This window comes from Chiloscyllium plagiosum, chromosome 15, assembly GCF_004010195.1.
Source record: "Chiloscyllium plagiosum isolate BGI_BamShark_2017 chromosome 15, ASM401019v2, whole genome shotgun sequence".
NCBI lineage: Eukaryota > Metazoa > Chordata > Chondrichthyes > Orectolobiformes > Hemiscylliidae > Chiloscyllium > Chiloscyllium plagiosum.
Window position 1 is genome coordinate 60,177,829 of NC_057724.1, and position 25,396 is coordinate 60,203,224.

Below are 25,396 nucleotides of genomic sequence, written 5' to 3' on the forward strand. Positions count from 1 at the left end.
GAAAACTGGAACTATGCATATTCAGACACTTCCCTAATGCTTAGGTCACAGTGTTATATTCTGTTTGTTCTGAATACACAAAGAACAAAGAAAATTTACAGCCCAAGAACAGGCCTTTTGGCCCTCCAAGCCTGAGCCAATCCAAATGTACTGTCTAAAACTGTCGGTCAATTCCTAAGCATCTGTATCCCTCTGCTCCCCACCTACTCATGTATCTGTCCAGATGCATCTTAAATGAATCTACTGTGCCTGCCTCTACCACCTCTGCTGGCAACGCGTTCCACCACCCTCTGTGTGAAGCACTTGCCGCGTGTATCCCCCTTAAACCTTCCACCTCTTACCTTGAAAGCATGACCTCTCGTTATTGAATCCTTCACCCTGGGAAAACGCTTTTCTCTATCCACCCTGTCTATACCCTTCATGATTTTGTAAACCTCAATCAGGATCCCCCCTCAATCTCCTTTTTTCTAGTGAAAACAAACCTAACGGACTCAACCTCTCTTCATAGCTAATCACATCCAATGCAATGAAGGGTGAGTGTACTCCAAGCCAGCACAACAACAATTCAGCTATGAAGAGATACTAGAGAGGCTGGAGGCTTTTTTCAAAAATATACTTTATTCATAACAGGAAATCTTTATGTAAATGAAGAGTTAATGAAGCCTTTCAGGCTGGAATTGTTTTCCTTAGAGCAGAGAGAGCTGATTGGTTGAAAGGAGACTCGCAGTTAGATAGGATAGTGAAGCTGGTGTTTGGTATGCTTTCCTTTACTGGTCAGTGCATTGAGTATAGGAGTTGGCAGCTGTACAGGAATTGGTTAGGCCACTTTTGGAATATTGCGTGCAATTCTGGCCTCCTTCCTATCGAAAGGATGTTGTGAAACTTGAAGGGGTTCAGAAAAGATTTACAAGGATTTTGCCAGAGTTGGAGGATTTGAACTTTTCCTGAAGCATCAGTGGTTGAGGGGTGACCTTATAGAAGTTTATAAAATCATGAAGGGCATGGATAGGGTAAATAGACAAGGTTTTTTTCCCTGGGGTCGGGGAGTCAACAGGCATAGATTTAGGGTGAGAGGGGAAAGATTTAAAAGGAACCTAAGGGCCAACTTTTTCACATGGCATGTATGGAATGAGCTGCCAGAGGAACTGGTGGAGGTTGGCATAATTACAACATTTAAAAGGCATCTGGATAGGTATATGAATAGGAAAGGTTTAGAGGGATATGGGCCAAGTGCTGGTAAATGGGACTAGATTAGGTTGGGATATCTGGTTAGCATGGATGAGTTGGACCCAAGGATGTATTTCTGTGCTATACACCTCTATGACTCTATGGTGAGGGGAGACATTAACTGTGGCATAGATAAGGTACAAAGGGAGAACATTTCCCCTCAATATAAGGCTGAACAACCAGGGAAAGTAATTTTAAGTTAAGGAGCAGGAGGTTCAGAGGAATTTGAGGAAAGGTTTCATGACACCAAAATTGGAGGTGTAGTGGACAGCGAAGAGGGTTACCTCAGATTACAACAGGATCTTGACCAGATGGGCCAATGAGGTGACAAGTGGCAGATGGTGTTTAATTCAGATAAATGCGAGGTGCCGCATTTTGGGAAAGCAAATCTTAGCAGGACTTATACACTTAATGGTAAGGTCCTAGGGAGTGTTGATGAACAAAGAGACCTTGGAGTGCAGGTTCATAGCTCCTTGAAAGTGGAGTTACAGGTAGATAGGATAGTGAAGGCGGCATTTGGTATGCTTTCCTTTATTGGTCAGAGTAATGAGTACAGGAATTGGGAGGTCATGTTGCAGCTGTACGGGACATTGGTTAGGCCACAGTTGGAATATTGCGTGCAATTCTGTTCTCCTTCCTATCGGAAAGATGTTGTGTAACTTGAAAGGGTTCAGAAAAGATTTACAAGGATGTTGCCAGGGTTGGCGGATTTGAGCTATAGGGAGAGGCTGAACAGGCTGGGGCTGTTTTCCCTGGAGCGTCGGAGGCTGAGGGTTGACCTTGTAGAGGTTTACAAACTTATGAGGGGCATGGATAGGGTAAATAGGCAAAGTCTTTTCCCTAGGGTTGGGGAGTCCAGAACTAGAGGGCATAGGTTTAGGGTGAGAGGGAAAAGATATAAAAGAGACCTGTGGACAACTTTTTCACACAGAGGGTGGTATGTGTATGGAATGAGCTGCCAGAGGAAGTGGTGGAGGCTGGTACAATTACAACATTTAAAAGGCATTTGGATGGGTATATGAATAGGAAGGGTTTGGAGGGATATGGGCCGGGTGCTGGCAGGTGGGACTAGATTGGGTTGGGATATCTGGTTGGCATGGACGGGTTGGACTGAATGGTCTGTTTCCATGCTGTACATCTCTATTAATCTATGACTATGATCTGGAGGAGGCCAGAATTGCACACAATATTCCAAAAGTGGCCTAACCAAGGTTCTGTACAGTTGCAGCATTACCTCCCAAATCCTATACTCAAAGCTTGGTAGAGACAGGACCCTTAAGGTATTTGAGAAGTATTTAGATGGACACTTGAAATGCCATAGCAGAGGCTATGGATCAAGTGCTGGAAAATGAAATAACAATAGATAGATGTTTGAAGACTGGCGCAGCATGATGGGCCAAAGAGCCTCTATTCACATTGTGATGTGACAACAATTTCTTCCTCTTCACTGAGTAACTGTCCTGTTTTAGTCTTGGGAGGTGTAACCCTATTACACTTTTGACCTGACTGATTTAACAGACAGTTGCTGATGTGCCTTCAACTTGGGCCGGTTTAATAAAAAGGAAAACGCTTTTGTGCCATTCCATAAATACATAATTAATTCATTTAATTACCAACAGGGAAGTGTGGACAGCACCCTAAGGATGGGACATTGGAAAAAGATACAACTTCAGAATAAAACACCAAACTCAACCTTCTCCCCAAAAATGGAGCTTTTGGCTTACATTGATTTACCTGCAGGAAGATCTTCTTAGGTCCAGGGATACAGTCACCAATCTTCCCAAAGGTCAGACGTCCGATACCTGATGAGGCTCCAATGCAGACTAGCAGGATCCAATTTCTATCAGTTTCATTGAACTCCTTTTTCACAAAATTCACCTACAGCCAAATCATGTGCTGAATGTTAGAATGAATAATGACAAGATAACACGGGGCATCTGAAAAACGGAGTGACCATTTTTGTCAGGAAGATAAAACCAGTGTGGGTGTTCCCTCAACCTCCTGCCTCAAACTTGCAAAATTATTTTAATGGCTGTTTCCACCAAACTGGAAAAAATGTGGAAGATTTTTAAAAGTACACAGAATTCCCCAATTTAGCTGTCTTTTAGATCCAGATTGATGGAAAGCACCAACGAGGTTTCTCCACTTAACAAGAATTACTATTTATTACAATTTACTAATTGTACTAATTTACAGCAATTTACAAATTGCTATTTATAAATGGCTAATGTAAACAATTATCAACCATCAGCCTATAACTCTACTAGTTAAATCTCTAATTTTTTATGGACCTCCCTGTGTAAACACACAAACAAAATGGGATTATTTATGGAGGGAAAACTGGGAAAGCAGTTAAGTGGTTCCTGTTCACAGGATCTGATGAGATCCTTCCTTGGGCTAATCAGAAAACTGATTCTTAGTCTTCCTTCTCCAGAAGCTGTCACTGGTTTGGTGGTTGACTCAAATTTATAAAATCTATCTGGCTTATTAGTTAAAAGTCGCAGCTTACAGCAATTGCTGAAGGTAAAATAAACTGGCTTTCTTCAAACTCAAAATTAGCTTTTACTGTAGACAGCAGACAGAGCTCCTGAGCTGGTGGAGACCTAAAGGTTTCTCCCTATTTGGTGGCACGATGGCTCAGTGGTTAGCACTGCTGCCTCACAGCACCAGGATCCCAGGTTTGATTCTGGCCTCGGGTGACTGTGTGGAGTTTGCACATTCTCCCTGCGTCTGCGTGGGTTTCCTCCCACAGTCCAAAGATGTGCACATTAGGTGAATTGGCTATGTTAAATTGCCCATAGTGTTAGGTGCATTAGTCAGAGGGAAGTGGGTTACTCTTTGGAGGGTCGGTGTGGACTTGTTGGGCCGAAGGGCCTGTTTCCACACTGTAGGCAATCTAATCTTGTTCACATCCCCAAGCTGTTCAGCAACCTCAAAACCAATCACATTTTTGTTCACAGGCCTTTGTTATTGATAGCTGGGCACAAGTCCATAGACCAACCAGCTACTTGTTGCTGGCTGAATCTCCATTTGTTCACACCCTTGGTTCTAGAGTGTCTGCACTTTTTCCTATTGCTGCTTGAACTGGCAGCTGTGTAAATAATCCTTACAATGACTGTCAGGTTACTTGTATTCAAAAGCATGCAGTGATCCTTCAACAACCTTTAAAACAGTTCTTTTTTACCCATGTCAGTCCACAATCAAAAATCCAATCTTTCCATTAAAGCAAACCCAACAACAGAGATACCCAAAATAAAATAAAGAACTGCAGGTCTGAAACAAAGACAGAAATTGCTGGAAACACAAGGCAGGACTGGTAATATCTGAGGAGACAAGAACAGTTAAGATTTTGAGTCCAGTGAACCTTTGTGAGAACTGGGTTTTAGTTTTGGGGTGATGCTTTAGCAAGGATAGAGGAGAGGCTAACGAACAGGAAACTGAGATTCACGATAACTGGATCATTTTGAAGTTGACAAGCTGGAGTTAATGGAATTATTAGAATGCTACAGGGATCAATGTTGGGGCCTCGACAATTTACAAATTGTATGAATGATTTGGCTCATGGCACCGACTAGTATTGTCAAATTTACTGATGATATGAAGAAAGGGAGCAAATTAAGTGCGAGGAGGATACAAAGGAGTCTTCAAAGAGATCAACATTTCTCCTTCAACAAGCACCACTAAAAGAATATTATCTGATCAGTTGTCCCAATGATGTTCTGACACTTGCTCTGTGTAAAGTAGCAACTGTGTTTATTAAGCTACACTTGAAAAATACTACTTTGGCAGTAAATGTATTTTGGGGTGTCCTGAAAACTTTTGAGAGCTGGCATTGTTAGCACAATGGCAGACTCAATGGGCTAAATGGCCTAATTCTGCTCCTTCGTGTTACTGTCTTATTGATAACATTCTGTCCTCTATTCTTGACATGCTTATTAAAATCTTGGCCGTTAACAAACAACCAAAGGAACAGTTACCAACAAATGAAGGTTTCAAAGAGTTTGCTTTGGACCTGCTGGAGGTTTACTGCGGCCAACGCAAAGTCAAATGGTGTCACATAATTTCTGTTGCAACAAATCCCCATTTAGATCCATTTTGTGCTGTGGTTTCTTTGAAATGAACCATACTTTCACAATAAAGTCTCAACTCCATTGACTTGCGATGCGAGCCATTCATCTCATTTAGCAGAAGAGTAGCAGTCCTGTGCCCGCAAACCCATTTTTGAAAAGATTATATACTTTATTACAGAAAAACACTGGCAAAGCTGCTGCACTTACCAAGTGAACATATGGAACAAAGTAGCCCAAGACAGCAGTGGCGATCCCGAAGGCCCAAATCCTGTACGTTACCTTCCTGAACACTCTCAGATTTAGGTATTTCTTAAATCGGTGAACGCACTTCAGTTCTTCTGTTTTGCCAGGCTTACTTCTTTCTCCAGCAGAGGGCAAAGGTAAAAGAGGTTTATACGTCAAGGATAAAAATATCTGTATGAACATGAGTACACTGAGAATCTGCAGTGTATGAGCTAGACCCAGTGTGTCGCCAATCTTCTTTAAGAGAAAAGGCATAGTGACAGAAAACAGACTGCTACCAGCTGTCATCACACCATTTGCAAGGCCTAACCGACTTCTAAAGTAATGGCCAAGGATGACTAATGAAGGCTGGAAAGCAAAAGATGATCCACATCCAAACAGAATTCCATAGGTGAAATATCTCAGTTCCAGGGACCTGTTAAAGACAATGGAATGGTGTGTTACAATAGATCATTTGACTTCTCACATTGAAAGATCTGCTCTTTTCCAAGTTAAGAACTTCCCCAGATGAACTTACATAATCTCCAGAATTTAATTTTTTAGAATTACTTAAATGGAAAAATCCAACTTAAGAGAAAACGAGGAGACTGATACCATTGATCCTACTCCTGTTGAACCAGGAATACACAAAATGGGGAATTCATGTAACTTTTTGACAAAATCCCCAAATTGGAAACATCAGTTCAGGCACTTAAGCAAAGAAATGATCAGATGTTGCTTTCACTGTGTACCCCTTAACTGCACCTCACAATCACCACTGACTCCAGCACAGGATAATAAAATCTACAATCCAGAGTAGACAAAGCAGGTGAAGACATTAAATGATAGCCAATGTACTAAAATATTTTGCTGTGGACAGTGATTTTTTTCATTTGCCATCAGAAGCTCCTATGATGAGAATCCTCTAAACCTGCATTCCCTGGAACATGAATCGGAAAACCTTTAATTCCCAATGTAAGTGGCAACGTCTAAAATAAAACAAAGGCAAGGAGTGGTAGACCAGAGTCAGGAGAGGGAAATGCTGGTTTATGAAGTTTACAAATTCTTAAATGGAATAGGTAAGGTATTTTGATCTAGAATTCTAGGGCTAAAAGGAAATTATAATAGATTAAAACTACTGAAAAATAAATTTAGTGTATATTTTAGGTGGTACTCATTATCAAATGGTGAAAATATTTAGAATAATCTGTCCATGAGGTAGTGAAGACAGATACAATCGGAACTTTCAACTTGGAGGCTGCACTTGAGGTGAAAGGGGTCTTTCCCTTCTTTAATATTTCTTGTGTTCCTGGGATTGTTTTATTCTGCTGGATTAATCACTATTCCATTCAGCATTGCTTCTTCCGTACAGAAGAACTGGAAACACATTAAAGTCTCTTTGGTGAAGAAGTGAGGGAGCTCATTTAACTCTACGGATAATTAACACCTCTGAGTTAATATTTATCCTGAACTGTAATTTTTAAATTTCAACAGCTGTCCAATTTTCTTGTTTGGGAAAAGAAAAAGAAAAAGGAAAAAGTGTACATGGTTAGGAGCAAGCTGACATTCTCTGAGTCAGTTCCAGGCACATGACAGAAATTCAATTCCAAACATCTGCAACCTCCTTGTACCACCCAAGATGTGAAGATAAATCACATTCCTATTCTTTAACATGATAAACAAATACTATCTTAAATCATTTAGTTATAAGTCTTAGGGTGTCCTAGGATAATCCTAACCCAGTATTGCAGGATAAACTATCCTTCAAGATGCAAGTAGAACAAAAAAGTTGTTAATTACTGACAGATGAACATCCTCCTGTACTTATTTCATTGAACTTATATTCATTTAAAGTGTTAAAGAAACTGCAGTATCCAATGTCCTTAAAGTACGAGTATCCTAAGAACACTGGGGCAGCATGGTGGCTCAGTGGTTAGCACTGCTGCCTCACAGCACTAGCGTCCCATGTTCGATCCTTGGGTGACTGTCTGTGTGGAGTTTGCACATTCTCCCCGTGCCTGCATGGGTTTCCGCAGTCACAAAGATGTGCAGGTCAGGTGAATTGGCCATGGTAAATTGCCCATAGTGTTAGATTCATTAGTCAGAGGGAGATGGGTCTGGATGGGTTACTCTTTGGAGGGTTGGTGTGGACTTGTTTCCACACTATAGGGAATCTAATCTAATCTATTAAATAAAGTGAATGATGAATCCAAAATGTTAAGATTGAGTTGAGTACATCTAGATTGAAATTTCAGATCAAACTGAGGAAGTGCTACACTGTTAGAAATTCTATCTTTGTCTGCATTCCCAGGCAGATATGTAAGACCCCATGATACGATTTTGGGGAACACCTGGAGAGTTTTTCCCACTGGCTGATGTTTATCACAAGCATCACCTAAGAATAGATGGACCCAGCAGTTATTATATTGTTGCTTAAATGACCCTGTGTGAACATTGGCTGCTCTATTTCCGACATAATAATTTGACATCCATGATAACCTTGTATATGGTTATGGCACTTAGTTTACTAAGAATTGCTGATAAATAAGATACATCAGATTGGGTTAATGGTGAACCTTCTATGTTTCAGTCTGGACAGAACAGAACATATTTCCTCCAGTCACTAAAGCACTGTATCATCAGAAGCTAGTGCTATCAGACTGAAAGCAACAATGTGATGTTCTTTTTAATCAATGCATGAGATACCCTTTCATAATACTGTAATTTGAAGAAATCATATAAATTCATGTCCACCATTACAGTCACTCAAATCCCCTTGGAATATGTGTAGGTGAAGGGAAAAATGTAGCATTAACTACATCGACTACAACACACCCCTAATATAACAACTTATGTTTATGAGAAATCTTTAATGTAGTAAATGTTCCAAGCTGTAATCAGACAAAACTTAACACTGTTAAAGCAGGATTATGATTCTTATCATAACCTAACAAATGAGCTATAATTTCTGAATTTCCTTCCTTTAGGATGATGACAAGTTGTATTCTGCAAACGTATTTACAAATGTTATCTCAATATCCACTGGCTTTGGGGTCTCCTGCACAGCAAACAAGTCATTCAACCTTCATTCTGCAACATACCTTGCGCCCTGTTCTTTTATAAGCAGAGGTGAGTCCTTCAGATCACTTTTGCCTCACCCTTTGAAGCCCAAATACTTGAATTTTTGGTCAAAAACAGAAAACAGTAATTGCCTCAACAAGAAGATTTCCACCTGTATGCTTCTTCTTGATCTATTCAGAGATTGGCCACCATTCTGTCTGATGCTCTAATGCCATTCCTCAGGGATGAGTCAGTACCCCTCTATGTTGAGCACCCATCATCGTGAATGTTCAATAACACCAATATTAACTGAGCTGGCTGACTCCTGAAGGACATTGCTGAGTGTCTGAAGTTAACAATTAACTTGTGGGTATTTCTGTAGCCTTAGTGGTTTATTTTAAAAATTTAAGCCATGTAAATTGTATAGCTACAAGAGCAGGAAATTCTGTGACAATAACTCACCCCTTGACTATCCCATGCCTCCACCATCTACAAGGCACAAGTCAGGAATGAGTTTTGTTTATTCATTCACAGGACATGGACATCACTGGCTAAGCCAGAAATTATTGTTCATCCCTAACTGCCTCTTGAACGTGGCAGTGAGTTTCTTTCTTGAACTGCAGCAGTCCAGGTGCCTCACTCTTAAGAAAGGAGTTCAAAGGACTTTAACCCAGTGCCAGCAAAGGAACAACAATATAGTTCCAGGTCAAGATGATGTCTAGCTTTTAGGTGGTGGCGTTTCCATGTATCTGTTGCCCTTGTTCTTCTAGTTTGAAAGATATTGGTAGTTCCTGCAGTGTATCAAGATGGGCCAGAAAATTATACAATAAAATAAAACAAAGAACTGCAGGTGAGTCTCTGTACGCTTTCTGTTTTTGTTCCAGAAAATTAAACACAACTTTATATTGACAGAATTACCAAACTACAAATTTGTTTCATTACAGAAGGATGTCATTCAGCCTATTGTGTCTGTACCAAATTGAAGTGTTTTGCAGTAGTGCCCTGTCCCTGTAATCCTGCATAATATTTCTATTCAGGCAATCATCCAATACCCTCTTCAATGACTCAGTTGAACCTGCCTCCAGCACATTTTAAGCAGGGCCTGCTAGACCCTAACCACTCACTGGATGAAGACGTGTTTTGTCAGCTTGAGTATGTTTCTTTTGCAAAATAATTTAATCTGTGCCCTCTGGTTATCCATCCTCTACCAAACAGGAATGGTTCCTCCCTTTCTCCTTTGTCCGAACCCCTTATGATTTTGAAAGCATCTAGCAGGTATCCTCTTTGCTTTCTTGTCTTCAAGGAAAATAGTCCCTACTTCAGGTGGATGATAGGACTGACATAAAGTGAACTGGCATAAAAACATTCCCACACTAAATGTGCATTCAAATAACTGAAAACGACAAATCGTTTCTTCCTTTATGAAAGACAAACCATATTAGGAAATCAGAAAATATTAAATATCAAAACATTACTTGAGTTATCAAGGTAACATCAACTTTTGTGCAATCTCACCTCAATGGAAAAAGGTAACTCTGAGTTATCTCTGAGATTATTAAGTAACATTATGGTCTATGTGGTTGAGATTGTATTCCAAGAGGTAGATTTTCTTAACTCCAAACATTTCTTTTAGTATGCTCCACACTATTCTTTTCTTTAAAAAATAAGCTTACAAAAAGAGTTATTAATGTCTACATTAAATAATGAATACAATCTAAATTTAAATTTGGACTTCAGTGAGGCGTTCCACAAGGCTCCCCATGGAAAACTGGTTGTCAAAGTTAGATCTCATAAAATACAGGGAGAACTAGCCATTTGGATACAGAAGTGGCTCAAACGTAGAAGACAGAGGGGGGTGGTGGAGGGTTATTTTTCAGACTGGAGGCCTGTGACCAGTGGAGTGCCACAAGGATCGGTGCTGGGTCCAGTACTTTTCATAATTTATATAAATGATTTGGATGTGAGCACAACAGGTGTAGTTAGTAAGTTTGCAGATGACACCAAAATTGGAGGTGTAGGGGACAATGAAGAAGGTTACCTCAGATTACAATGGGATCTTGATCAGATGGGCCAATGGGGTGAGTGTAGCAGATGGAGTTTAATTTAGATAAATGTGAGGTGCTGCATTTTGGGAAAGCAAATCTTAGCAGGACTTATACACTTAATGGTAAGGTCCTCGGGAGTGTTGCTGAACAAAGAGACCTTGGAGTGCAGGTTCACTGCTCCTTGAAAGTAGAATTGCAGGTAGATAGGATAATGAAGAAGGCATTTGGTACGCTTTCCTTTATTGGTCAGAGTATTGAGTACAGGAGTTGGAAGGTCAGGTTGTGGCTGTATAGGACATTGGTTAGGCCACTTTTGGAATATTGCATGCAATTCTGGTCTCCTTCCTATCGGAAGGATGTTGTGAAACTTGAAAGGGTTCCGAAAAGATTTACAAAATGTTGCCAGGGTTGGAGGGTTTGAGTTATAGGGAGAGGCTGCATAGTTTGGGGCTGTTTTCCCTGGAGCGTGGAGGCTAAGGGTTGGCCTTATAGAGGCTTATAAAATCATGATGAGCATGGATAGATAAATAGACAATGTCTTTTCCCTGGAGTGGGGAGGCCCAGAACTAGAGGGCATAGGTTAAGGGTGAGAGGGGAAAGATATAAAAGAGACCTAAGGGTAACTTTTCACACAGAGGGTGGTGCATGTATGGAATGAGCTGCCAGAGGAAGTGGTGGAGGCCAGTACAATTGCGACATTTAAAAGGCATCTGGATGGGTATATGAATAGGAAGGGTTTGGAGGGATATGGGCCAGGTGCTGGCAGGTGGGACTAGATTGGGTTGGGATATCTGGTCGGCATGGACGGGTTGGATTGAAGTGTCTGTTTCAGTGCTGTATATCTCTATGACTCTCTGACTCTAAGTACATCAGAAAAAAGGTTTAAAAAAATTAAAATTATTACCAGTGTGCAGCACTTCCTCTTAACGCCACTTGGTGTCAGTATAACAAAACCAAAATTGGCTGTTTTTTGTTGAGCCATTCCTCTGACAGATGTTTTCAAAATGTAAAAGACCCTGTTTCTGTAGGCACCTAACTGACCCTGTATAGAGCAACACAAAGAAAAAAGTGCTTATGCCTTTTAACATTCAATGTGTTTGTCTGTATCAGAGACTAGGAATACTGTGGTGACTAACTCAATTCCCGACTCCCCCAAGCCTGACCATCGTCTACAAAGCACAAGTCAGGAATGTGATGGAATACTCCCACATGTACCTGGATGGGTGCAGCTTCAACACTCAAGGTTGATGCCATTCAGGATAAAGCAGCCCTCTTGATTGGCACTTCATCCACAAACATCCATTCTCTCCAACACTAACACTCAGTAGGAGCAGTGTAGTAGCAGCAGCACTGCAGAAATTCAAAGAGCCTTAGCACCTTCCAAACCTGTGTCCACTTCAACCTAGAAGGACAAGGGCAGCAGATACATGGGAACACCACTACCTGCAAGTTCCCCTCCAACACACTCACCATCCTGACTTGGAAATATAATCGCCGTTCCTTCACTATTTGGGTCAAAACCCTAAAATTCCCTTCCTAATGGCATTGTAGGTCAACCCACAGCAGTGGACTGCAGTGATTCAAGAAGGCAGCTCACCACCACCTTCTCAAGGGCAATTAGGCTTGGGTAATAACTGCTGGCCCAGCCAGTGATACCCACATGTCACAAATGAATAAATAAAATCTACTGCAATTTCACACAATGTAATCAATTTTCCAATGAATACTGGAGGGGCAATATTTGAATGGTTCAGGAATTTGCATAGTATATTCAGGAGGAATTTGCTTAATGACAGTGCAAAAGCAACATCATTCAGTCTGAGCAAATGAGGCTTTGCTGTATTTATCTGGCAATCATCCAGGGATCTTTGAATTGGGAGACAAATAGAGAAGTCAAAAAACCATCCTTCGGTCATACCTGTGGTGGATTACTGTGTAATAGCCCATGCCAGACGACACTGGAAGCCCATGTGTGTGGCTTTCTAGTATGTATAGCATTGGGCTCAGTCATGATAATCCCTCTAGAGTTAAGTATTGTCCTGGGTCACATATAAACAAACACCAGTAGGTCAATAGGTAGTCATCTGCAGAACAATATCCCCAAATGAATTCATGTTTCCAAATGAGCAGACATGTAGAAACCATGCCTCCAAATGCTAATCTTTCCCTGACTCTCCAGACTGCATTACAACATGATATTTGGTAACATACCATTACCAGCACATCTGTTTACTGTGCTACCTTCGCTAATTTCAGCTTCACAGGCTGTAGATGGCAGAACAAATTTTTCAAAAGAAACTGATCTATTTTTGTTATTTCAATCGTTTCAAAAATTTCTCGAGTTTCGTCACATTGTATAACTCAGCTGCAATGTGAAAACATAAGAGTTTTTATCTGCTTCAAGACCGAACTGCGCCGTACTGAGTTTGAGATTAGCTTGTGCCCTGAGCTACTTTGTATTCCAGTGTCCGGAAGCTGCCTCTCAGGTGAGGAGAGTTGTAGAAGTGTGGAAAGGCAAAAATACTTCCCTAATCAATCTACCTGCTCCCTATCCCTACAATACATCTACACCTCATGCTGTCCATACATAGTGAACAGCCGTACCATTGGCCAGTAAGCTACCATCTTCCTAGAATTGTACTGTGGCCCATGTCTTCCAGTTTGCGGATAGCTGGAGACCAGACATACTCCCAAAAGTATACTTTGGTACCCCTCAAAAGTCCTGATACACTGACTCCATGGGAACTATACAGAAAGCCTTAACTTTGAATGGGCAATTTCTCCAGGACCCTGTGCAAATGTTTGCTGGATAGGTACCCAGGTCATGTAAGGCAAATTAAACCTTGTGTAACTATGAGGTAGTTATAATACTGACCCACGCCCAACCCAATGTCCAACACAATGGCCCCAGCTCTCACTTTATGTACCTGATTCATTCTCACTGAGCTTCTGACTCCATGACCCTCTGACCGTCAGGACCCTCTCACCATCTCCAACCAGAAACTCCAAAAAAGGAATTGTTGGCCTATCCCTTGAAGTGTTCCTGCCTCCCTACACTTCGACTCAAGGCAGGCTCCTTCCAATAGTTAACCACTTGGAAATTAATTCATTAATTAAATGAACACCAAGTGAAGGGATAAAAAGGTAACTCAATGGTATTAAATTGCACAGGTGTTCTTAAAGCGCTCTTCTTGCTTGGTTGATGCTCTGTAACTACAAAGCTGGAAAAATGATTCATTTTATTAAGAGCTTTCACTTATCAATCCACATGCAACAACCTGTTATGAATATCCTGCTGGTATTTTGGTAGCTCTGAGAAATTCCCCGACAGCAGGTGAGGGAATGCACCACATTCGAAATAAAACAAAATCCCACAGTCTTAAAATAAAAGTCAATTTACCCTATCTCCCAGTGTTTCCAGTCCTTTAAAACTTACCCAATCCAAATCCATATCTTTGCCTAAAAGTAATTCGTTCTTTGTGAGCCGAACCCTATCTATGTACTGGGTTTTGTCAAAATCCCTCCATTAGGTTTTGAAAGAGTTTAGCCCAGATTTTCCAATGATCAGATAATCATTATGAGACTAGGGGTCCTTGCAGAATGGCTAACATAGCAAATTATAGGAATTATAGTGATAATTCTGCTGGCCAATTCTCCTATTCATGGAACCTTCCACAACTGGCCATTTATATTGAATAACCGGGGAGATTCTGCTGTCATTAAGGAAGCACGGTGGTTCTGTGGTTAGCACTGCTGCTTCACAGTGCCAGGGACCTGGGTTCGATTCCAAACTCAGGCGACTGTCTGTGTGGAGTTTGCACATTCTCCCCATGTCTGTAGGGTTTCCTCTGGATGCTCTGGTTTCCTCCCATAATCCAAAGATGTGCAGGTTAGGTGAATTGGCCATGTTAAAATTGCCAGGGATATGTTGGTTAGGTGCATTAGTTGGGGATAAATGTAGAGTAATGCGGAATGGCTTTGAGTGGGTTACTCTTCAGAGGGTTAGTATGGACTTGTTGGGCCAAAGGGCCTTTTTCCCCACTGTAGGAATTTTATGGTTCTGTGAAATTCTTGAGTGGGGGAAGCCATTTAGCCCTCAGTTCATCAACATAATGAAATCTTCTGAATGAAAGATGTTGTGAAAGATGTTGTGATAGGGTTCAAAAAACATTTACAAGGGTGTTGCCAAGGTTGAAGGATTTGAGCTATGGGGAGAGGATGAATAAGCTGGGGCTATTTTCCCTGGAGTGTCAGAGACTGAAGGGTGACCATATGGAGGCTTCTAAAATAACCAACAGCATGGACATGGAGAGTGAACAGCCAAGGTCTTTTCCCCAGGGTAGGGAGTTCAAAACTAGAGGGCATAGGAGAAAGATTTAAAAGGGACCTAAGGGGCAACCTTTTCAAGCAGAGGGTGGTGTGTGTATGGGATGAGCTGCCAGAGGAGGTGGTGCAGGTGACTACAATTACAACATTTAAAAGGCATCTGGACAGGCATATGAATAGAAGGGTTTAGAGACATATGGGCCAACTGCTGGCAAATGATATAAGATTAATTTAGGATATCTGGTCGGCATGGACGAGTTGGATAGAAGGGCCTGTTTCCGTTCTTTACATCTCCGTGACTCTATGACACAGCAATGCCACAGTGTCACACATCATCAGAGAACTGGTGCTGTCGTGGCAATACCATTGGATTAGTAATCGAGAATCCAAACTAATATCCTGGAGACAGGGGTTCAAATCCCATTATGAGACATGGTGAAATTTGAACACCATAAAATCTGGAATTAAAAGGTAGCCCAGAGGTAATAATTGTTGATGGTCAAAAAAAGCCTCTCAATTCACTTTTGGAAGGAAAGTCAGTCACACCTGAGCTGGCTCCAGGCTCAAAGCAATTTAGTTGATTCCTAAACTGCGCTTTGAAAAGGTCTAGCAAGCCACTCAGTTAGAGAACAGTTAGAAATAGGTAATAAATGGTAGCCTAGTCAGCAATAACCACATGTCATGTCTGAATTTTAACAAAAAACTGTCAACTCAGAAGGGTTGAAATTAAAATGGGAAATTACAATTGCTTAATGGGAATTCATGTCAATAAAGGAGCAAAAGTGGTAAGGCTAAAGCCGGGACTAATCAGATCCAAATAAGAGGAAAGAGCAACATATGTAAATCCTGGAGGGAGAGGCTAAAGGATTTTACTCGGACAAATACAGAATGTACAATAACAGGATAACAAAGTGAACAGAGTGTCAAAGAACCACCTATAAAAATATAACAGGAAATTCAAAACAACTAGATTAGTATTTCACAAGAACTACAGGAAACAATTAGATGTGCAAAAAATAGAATCTGAAAATGCACCTAAGATAGTCAGTATAATAAGTGATGCCTTTCCAAGTAAATGTAAGGGGAAAATATTGAACACCATGCTCTCCCTCAAGGACAATAATCCAACTAAAGCCAACTACAACAAAAATCAGCTGGAAACTTGAGATAGACTAAAAGGACACCAAAAATCATTCTCCGTTATTAGGTTTCTTCTCCAAGAGCAGTGTGATAAGCAGGGGAGTAGATATGTGAAGCATCAATAGTCATTATCAAGCAAGTCTATTCGGCTCAAAGGGTGCACTGTTCAGGCTACCAATGTTCTTTTTCTCTTTCTGCTCTCGATTGTGTTGCCGTCATCATCCACAATTCGATGGTGAATGTGGAGGCAGGCCATTATTTGGCTGCCTCCTGTATGATTATTCCAAAGGACCCATTACTAACATGCTGAAGGTCTAGATCCAGAAATGGACCCGACACCCATAAATTTAAAAATTAGAACTAAACAATGGGGCCAAGGAGTCAAATTTAGTAGGATGCGGTAATTTGAATAGTAGAGCCAAGGCCAAAGAGAAACAGATGGTGAAAATTCAATTGGATGTTGACAGGCAGCAATAAAGTACTTTAATCAAAAAGTAAACCAACAGCTAGGACTAGAATTTACAAAAAGAATAAAAGGAGAAAACTAAAGGTTCTGTATATGAATTGTTGTGGGTAAATCACCACAGGTTACCTTTAATTTGGCTACTTATTAAGAAACCTCGCAAAGTGCTGAAACAATGATTTAAACTTTATTGTATGTAGCAACCTAAATAAGACCCCGCAAGGAAGTGACTTAACCCTCACAATTCAACTTGGCTATCATCCAATAACTGGTGGAATTTAGCTATGATTCCATTATTTGTTTCTGGAAGCGTCCACAGTTTGATCCTTGTGCAGTGCTGTTCTTCAAAATTCTGCTAATGAAAGGTTCTGGTGTTGGATAATTATACAGATTTTCATCCTTCAGGGATGATGTTATTGATGATTCTTCAGGGTCTTTACATCCAAAATATTGCAATTCTCTGGTTTGGTTTCTTATCAGAAGTAGCTTCTTTGTTTTTTATAACATTTGGCATTAACCATCTGTTTGAGCAGTGTTCCTGTCATGAACTCCTTAAATTATTCTGCAGAGCAATCAGTTGTCCTTGTGGCACAAAGTAAGCAGTTTATCAGGCAGGTGTCACAGCAGGTTTGTTCACGTAGCTTTGACTTCTCCTCTTCCCAGATGTGATTAATTGCCTTCAAATCCTATATAAGTTTCTCCTTGACCCTTGATAGCAAAACCCAGATTGAGTTATTACTGAACCCCTTTCTGTGTAACAGTGTATCTTTGTTGATTCTTTCAATCCGTGAACAGTTATTAAAGTTATGAAGTTTGTAGTATCATAGAATGCACACAGCAAACCAAACTTTGCAAATGGTTCTGCCTTAGTTAGCTAGTTATTCAGGAAATGTTAGACAATTTAAAACCATGTCTAAATCCTGGATATCTATAAAACTGACACGTCCCAACTTACTAGTGACCAATCCAATAATCCCAAGTCCCACCTCTGACCCTTGCCAACATTCAATGACTTCTTATTCCTCCTCCCCCAACTCTGAGCAAATACCATCCCCCCAACCCCAACTTGAAAGGGGAACTGTTGACCCCTGATGTGCTCCCACCTTCCTGCACTTTGACTGGAGGGTGGCTCCTTCCATCGGCTCATTGTCCAGCAGCTAATTCAGGTAATAAAATGAACAACTTAAGAAAGCACTCAGTAGGATGCGTACCTTTGATAAACTGTCTTAATCCAACATTATTACCATTATGCTATTCTTCCTCAAGGCAAAATGCAACAGGTAAACTGAGAACGCAAATAAAAATAAACACATATGATCTGGTAGCCATTACACCACATGATTATCGGATGTCATAGACTAGAAACTGGGTTTGGAAGGGAATGAGACGTTTCGGAATGATAGGAAACTAAGAAGGAATGATAGGAAACTAAGAAGGCATGGAGGAGTGACTCTGTTAGCTATTACTACAATAGAGAAGGTTGACCTAAGTTCGGGAAACCAAGATATAGAAACAGTTCAGATTGAGATGAGAGATGGTAAAGGAAGGCATCACTTGAAGCAAACAGGTTCCCTAACTGCAGCTGTTCAAGAAGGTAGCTCACCACCACCTTCTCAAAGGCAATTAGGGACAGGCAATACATGTTGGCCAGCCAGTGACACCCATGTCCAATGAGTGAATAAAATGAAACTGCCATCTGATCTCCTGTCATTTCGGGCAAAAGCTTTTGCCCGAAACGTCGATTTTGCCTGTCCTCGGATGCTGCCTGAATTGCTGTGCTCTTCCAGCACCACTAATCCAGAATGATGGAAAAGTCAGATGAGTCAAGACAGCCTAGATGAGAAGTTTGCAAGGAGACAGGGTTAACTAGTGGAAGTGTAATTGTGAAAGTGCCCCAGGTAGCAGCAACCATTATATAAGTTTGCAGTTAGTTTGAGGCAGAGACAAGTGAGTCTGAGACTACTTCTTATTCAAATAACAGAATTATGAGGGTATGAAAGCAAAGATGATTAAAAGTGAATTGGTAAATTAGGTTAAAGGAATAGTCAATAGAGATGAGCCAAAAGGCCTCTTCTGTACTCATTCTATGATTCCAACTAATGATTAGACGAATATTTGGAGTAGATGGGTTATCTTATGAGGAAAGATTGGACAGGCTAAACTTGTATCTGCTGGAGTTTAAGAGATGACTTAAATGAAACATCTAAGATCCTGAAGGATCTCAATGCGGTTGACGTGGTCATGAGGTAGTTTTCTCTTTATTCGAAAAGTCTAGAATTAGGGGTGACTTTTTAAAAATCAGGGGTTACCCATTTAAAACAGAGATGAGGTCATTTTGTTCTAACAAGGCTGAGAGTTTTTGAAACTCTCTCCCTGAAATGACGATGAATGCAGAGTCCTTGCATATTTTTCATAGAATCCCTATAGTATGGAAACAGGCCATTCGGCACAACCCTCTGAAGAGTATCCCACCCAGACCTATTTCCCTATCCTATTACCCTACATTTCCCATGACTAATGCGCCTAACCTACACTTACTTGGACACTATGGGCAATTTTAACATGGCCAATTCAGCTATACTGCACATCTTTGGACTGTGGGAGGAAACCAGAGTAGACACAGGCAGAATGTGCAAACTCCACACAGACAGCCGCATGAGGCTGGAGTTGAACCCGGATCCCTGGTGCTGTGAAGCAGCAGTGCTAACCACTGAGCCACTGTGCTGCCCCAAACGACAGAGTGGAGAAATTCTTGTTATGCATGGGGGGGTTATTAGAGAAAGGCAAGATCATGCATCTGAAGTTACAATCAGATCAGGCATGAACTAATTGAATGGTGGTGCAGAATGAGGAATGAACTGAATGGAAATTCTGAATGACCTTCTGTTTCTAATTTACATCTCCATATGTTGAATTCCAGCTGTTAATGCTTTTTCTTTGCCCATTAATGCTGCCTGATCTGCTGAACATTTCCAGCACTTCCTGTTTTCCTACAATGATGGCAATATAAATAAAGAGATAGACCCCTGACAGGCAAAGAGGAACACAAATAAAGGCAAAGAGGAAAGCAGAAAGAAAGAAAGAAGCAAAGAGACACACACACACAAAGAGAATGTGTCTCACATGACATGCTCTCACAAGAAAGGTACAGGGAATGGACAATTGTGTGAGGGATGATAAATTAATTTGGGACAGATGACTGTCTGTATGGAGACAGTGAGGTCTGCAGATGCTGGAGGTCAGGGTTGAGAGTGTGTTTCTGGAAAAGCACAGCAGGTCAGGCAGCATCCAAGGAGCAGGAAAATTGACATTTCAGGCCAAAGCCATTCATCAGGAATGAGGCTGGGAGCCTCGGGTGGGGGGGGCGGTGGACTGATAAATGAGAGGAGGTTGGGCTGGGGAGAAGGTAGCTGAGAGTGCAATAGGTGGATGGAGGTGTGGGCAAAGGTGATAGGTCGGAGTGGAGGGTGGAGCGGATAGGTGGGAAGGAAGATTGACAGGTAGGACAGGCCATGACAGCTGTGCTGAGCTGGAAGGTTGGAACTGGGGTAAGGTGGGGGGAGGAGAGAGAGGAAATGAGGAAACTGGTGAAGTCCACATTGATGCCTTGGGGTTGAAGGGTTCCGAGGCGGAAGATAAGGCGTTCTTCCTCCAGGCATCGGGTAGTAAGGGAGTGGCGATGGAGGAGGCCCAGGACCTGCATGTCCTCGGCAGAGTGGGAGGGGAAATGTTCAGCCATGGAATGATGGGGTTGGTTGGTGTGAGTGTCCTGGAGGTGTTCTCTAAAGCACTCTGTGAGAAGGCGTCCAGTGTCCCCAATGGAGAGGAGACTGCATCGGTAGCAACGGATACAATAAATCTCATTTGTGGAAGTGAAACTTTGATGGGTATGGAAGGTTCCTTTAGGGCCTTGGATGGAGGTGAGGGGGGAGGTGTGGGCACAGGTTTTGCAATTCCTGCGGTGGCAGAGGAGGTGCCAGGAGGGGAGGTGGCTTGTTAGGGGGCGTGGACCTGACCACAGAGGGAACGGTCTTTGCAGAAAGCGGATAGGGGTGGGGAGGGAAATATATCCCTGGTGGTGGAGTCCATTTGTAGGTGGCAGAAATGTCGGTGGATGATGTGATTTATGTGGAGGTTGGTGGAGTGGAAGGTGAGGTCCAGGGGGGTTCTGTCCTTGTTGCGGTTGGAGGGGTGGGGTTCGAGTTTTCACAGAGTTAATAGAGTAAAACTGATTCCGGTGGCAGAAGGTAACCTAAGGACATATATTAATGTAATGGACAAAAAAAAAGAGATAACATGAGTTCTTTTTTTAATGCAGCATGTTGATTTAATCTGGAATGAACTGAAGAATGTGGAGACTAATTTAATAACAATTTTCAAAAAGGAATTGATATATACCCAAACAGGAAGGATCTGCATTGCGATGGGGATACAGGGTGTGTGAATAATCGTATTGCTCTCTTACAGAGCCAGCCTCGCTGTAAAGGGAAGAATGATCTCCTTTTGTGTTGTAACTATTCTGTGATTCTAGAATTTCAATCAAAGAAACAATCAGTTCAGGGAAACTATATCTTTATACAGTTTTCTCTAAGTTTATGAACCATGAGATTAGCAAGAAGGTTGAGGAAAACTGACAGCTCAAGCAAAGAGCATCAATTCCATCATGGCCCCTGGCTCTATTCAATGAGCTTGAACTTTATTGGAATGTACTGTTATTCAGTCTCTGTAACCTACATAAATAGGTCTATCTTTACTTTTCTTTCTGTGCAATTGATTGGAGGCTCTGTAAGCTTGAATATTTTATTTAAGTGGCTGAAATCCTATGAAAGAATGTAATTAATTCTTTCTTTAGAGTTCAATCAATTAATCTAAATACTGTTGATTTACACAGCAATGACAGGGATTTGACAACCATGAGGACATGCATTACCACTAACAGCAACTGAGCGCTGGAAACAAAATTCATAAGAATAAATTATTTTGCCTAAGTTGTGGAAATTGTTTCAAAGCCATTATTTATTGCATGCACTGACATGTGGGAGGTAAAACCAATGCTGTCTTATTGCCAGACTGTTATCTTATTCTTTAAAGCAATACATGTCTAGCATTTGCTCCAGCTCTTTGGCTGATACTGTTGACCATGGAAGAAAATGAAATATAAGTCAGTTTAAAAGTACCAAGTTTAGAGAGGCACTGACCTAGAACAGAGATCCCAACTCACTTGTTCCATGTATAATAAATGGTTTCAAAATAGACCAATTCTGCTGGCAATGTCCCACATCCTGAAAGCACTTGAAACACATCATTATTCTGTCTTTATACACATCTGTCATTATACCATATCAAAACATATTCAGATGTCTCTACAGCCACCTTAAATACATGTTGGTTACCTTGTCTATGTATGGATGAGGATCAATGTGTGCACACAGATCCCTCTGCACAGTTTGTGGGCACATGGGGTAATGGTTTTACAATGCCTGTTGCAGCCTTCCTGTGGCTATCAATGAAGAGGAGGCTTTTAGTTTTCACTTTATGCTGTATGATCCCTGTTCCATAGCTCCCCTGAGGAACGCTTGGAATTTCTTGACTAATAACATACTAATATGGAGTAATTACTACAAATGCCAAAATGGACATCCAACATGTCCTGATGGAACTATTGATGGCAACTATCCACAACAGTCTTCAGGAAGGATTCATTGATGCATGCATTGCTGGCATCATGGTCTGTGCGCCATGACATCAGCACCAATGTACGTGCAGATTGTCGCAGTTTTAAAAAGTAACAACCAATCACCCATGTAAGCTTGGTCACTTCTCACACTCCCAGCCAGATCATGCCACATATTCAATCCTGGGCAGGGGAAGAAAGGGATTACCCCGAAGAAACAGACGCCTCGATTAGCAAAGACCCCTGTGTGTGTAACCATGTGGGATTATTTCACAGAGTGCCATGTTTGGGACAGGCAGTGGCTGTTGTTCTATTGCTGGAGAGTGATGCCACTCTGCATGGCTGTGTCCCAGCACTCGCACACTCATTACTCCAACTGGGGTTGTGGTGTTCACAATAAATGCAACCATGATAATATCACAGCGGGTAGGCACATATTAAATGACCACTAGCCAGTGGTGAGTAAGTGTTTGGGCTTATCCACTAAATTTACACTGGCTCTAGAACTAGACCCATTATCTTAAAGTGTCATAACATTTAAGGCTATGGGTGTAGTGCTGGAAAGTGTGTAGATTAAGTAGCAATGCAGACTCAATGGGCTGAAGGGCCTCTTGCATAATGTACGAGTCCAAATTTTAAGTGATAAAACAAAGCATGGTGCAGCTGAAGTCAACTTTAACAAAGTGTGTCACTTGTGTTTGAGAGAAATTGAAAACCTGGAAAAGTTACAATTCCGAAATAAAGAGCAGCAGTGCTGGAAATTTGCAAGTTAAAAAACAACTGAACGTGCAAGCTTGGGTAATGTAACATCTGGGATCTTGATCAGTCCTGTTGAGGAATCCGTCTCAAAATATTAACGTCTCTTTTTCTTTCCAGTGCTGACTGGCCCAATGTATATTTTCAGCACTTTACCCTGAACCACATTGTAGAAATTGTAATGGACAGTACCACTTAGTAAACGGCTATCATGTTTATGTTGGATCATCAAGTGATGCTCACCAGTACATGCCTGTAAACCCAAACATCAGCATTTAGAGCACCAAAAACTGCAAGTGCCTGGGAGAAAGCACCTCAGGTCAGCAGGAAGGGTTTGTAAAAGTTTGCGAGTGGTTTGTATATGCGCTTCACATCCTGATATGTCAAGTATCCATCTCTCATGTCCATGATAGAATAGCTTTAAGTCAGAAACTCCCCTCGTCAAATTCCAGGACTGACAGACACAGCATAGCTTCTCTCAGACTGAAGAAAGCAGGATGACAACATTGACTAAATAATTTAAATCTAACCATGTTGGTATCACTATTAAACACATCGTGTGTACATTATTGATAAGATATCTGTGCAACTGCAAAATAATTGTTATTCCTTCACAGAGCAAGGCGACAAACTAGCAAGACCTGAATATTATAAGCTTTAAATGGTTAACCTTATTCACTGTTCATGTAATGTGTTTACTAGCTGATGGCAATAGAAAGAAGAAATAGTTGAAGAGGCAAAGTGAACTTCAAGCCTTCTCAGTAATCAGCAGTTAAAACACTACAATGGAATTTACAAAAACAAGAATCAGGGAGGGGTGGTACAGACGGAAACTCTGTTTCTGAGAGGCCAGTTTGAGGGGGGAAAAAAAAGAAAAAAAAAACTTGTAAATCTCTTGGTGGCTGCTTAGCCTGACATTTTGTTTACAAAAACCAAAGGACTTGTTGCTGCAGTAGCTACATTCGCAGAACAATGTACTGGTTGAGGAAACAGTAAAGCAGAATATGTGTGAGCTGTATTGCACTGCAAGTTAAAGACTTTCAGGGTCTGCTGGGATATTAGAACAAGTACAGACACTTCAGAGTGGGCCCAGCATTCTGAGTGATTAAGGAACAGCCATGTGCATCACCATGGTGATATGCACGGTCACAGGTTGGTGGGATATAAAGCTGAGCATTGCTGCAGTCCTAACCTTTGTTATAAAATTGGAAGCAGACACAGAGAAATGGCAAACACTTTCTTATCAGGATGCAAGTGTATGTTGGGGAAACAGGGAGGAGAGGTCGGGGATAAGGGGAGAAGATAAAGAAAGCAATCACTTCACTCTACAGGCTAATTTTTAGCAGTTCGTGAAGCCTGAAGGGCAGGCCTCACACACATTGTTACCTTGTGGCATGCAGAGAAACGATAACGGCAAAAATAATTTGAGAATTGAAACCATGTAAAAAACAATGTACTTCTATCGCTTAATCAAATGTTATTTGCTCAGAAATCTGCAACTGGATTTTTTTCTTTGGGGAAAGAAATACATTTTGAGACTTTCTGGGCCTTAACCCACCACTAGGGTGTGGGGGTGGTGATTGGTGGTGCTGGGAAAAAAATCACACACACACTGGCGATTTTCCTCAGATCAGTCAATTTATGGCTGGAGGGCAGGACCGCTGTCCAAGTAAGGGTAGACAACGGATTGTAGATTGACAGGAGGGCCAAAGGCCTGCTACATTTGGGGAAGCAGGAGACTGTGATGACAGAGAGAGAGAGCAAGCTTCAGTTTGGAGATGCCTTTTACATCTTCACTGAGGAAATAGAGTCAGGAGTGAGGTCACCGCTCTGAGGGGTGGGGGGATGCGTCCACAGCAGCCTGTGGCTCACCCTACACAAAGAATCCAGAAATGCTTATAGACCTGCGTGGAGTCTGGTTCCCTTGACTTACTGGGAATCTCCTCCATCAGGCACGTAACTGGCCCTCACTACCTGCAAAAACCTGCAATTCCAGCTGGCCTATTACAATTGGCTTCAATTAGGCTCTCAATGAGTCTGATAAGGCACTTTCCTTATCAGTCCGAAGCCTACCTCTGATCCCAGACCTCAGTGGGCCAAATATTCAGCCATTAACACCCAGTCCAAGTTGAAGTATCAATACATTTGCCTGCACATGAACACCAGCAAGCTGTTTAGGAACAGGCACTGATGAATGTAGGTTGAGAAGGGATTTCTGTGCAACGCTGTGTTCCTTCTCATCTGTAACTGGAAAGGTTTCTGCTGCTGACATATCTCACTAGTTCTGGATCAGTGGTGCTGGAAGAGCACAGCAATTCAGGCAGCATCCGAAGACAGGCAAAATCGACGTTTCGGGCAAAAGCCCTTCATCAGGAATAAAGGCAGAGAGCCTGAAGCGTGGAGAGATAAGCTA

At 41.5% G+C, this 25,396-nt stretch overlaps 1 protein-coding gene and 1 long non-coding RNA gene across 2 annotated transcripts in view; one reads left to right on the forward strand and one right to left on the reverse strand.

Moving 5' to 3' along the window:
- Positions 1 to 25,396, reverse strand: part of slc16a2 (solute carrier family 16 member 2) — an 89,462-nt gene that overhangs the window by 8,500 nt on the left and 55,566 nt on the right. Inside the window, exons 3-4 of the mRNA XM_043705006.1 lie at positions 5,505 to 5,955; positions 2,962 to 3,105 (exon numbers count right to left, since the gene is read on the reverse strand). Coding sequence (XP_043560941.1) covers positions 2,962 to 3,105; positions 5,505 to 5,955 — 595 coding nt within the window. The remainder of the gene's footprint in view (positions 1 to 2,961; positions 3,106 to 5,504; positions 5,956 to 25,396) is intronic.
- Positions 8,566 to 25,396, forward strand: part of LOC122557368 — a 26,054-nt gene continuing 9,223 nt past the window's right edge. The window contains exon 1 of the long non-coding RNA XR_006313813.1: positions 8,566 to 8,648. This is a non-coding gene — a long non-coding RNA (uncharacterized LOC122557368). The remainder of the gene's footprint in view (positions 8,649 to 25,396) is intronic.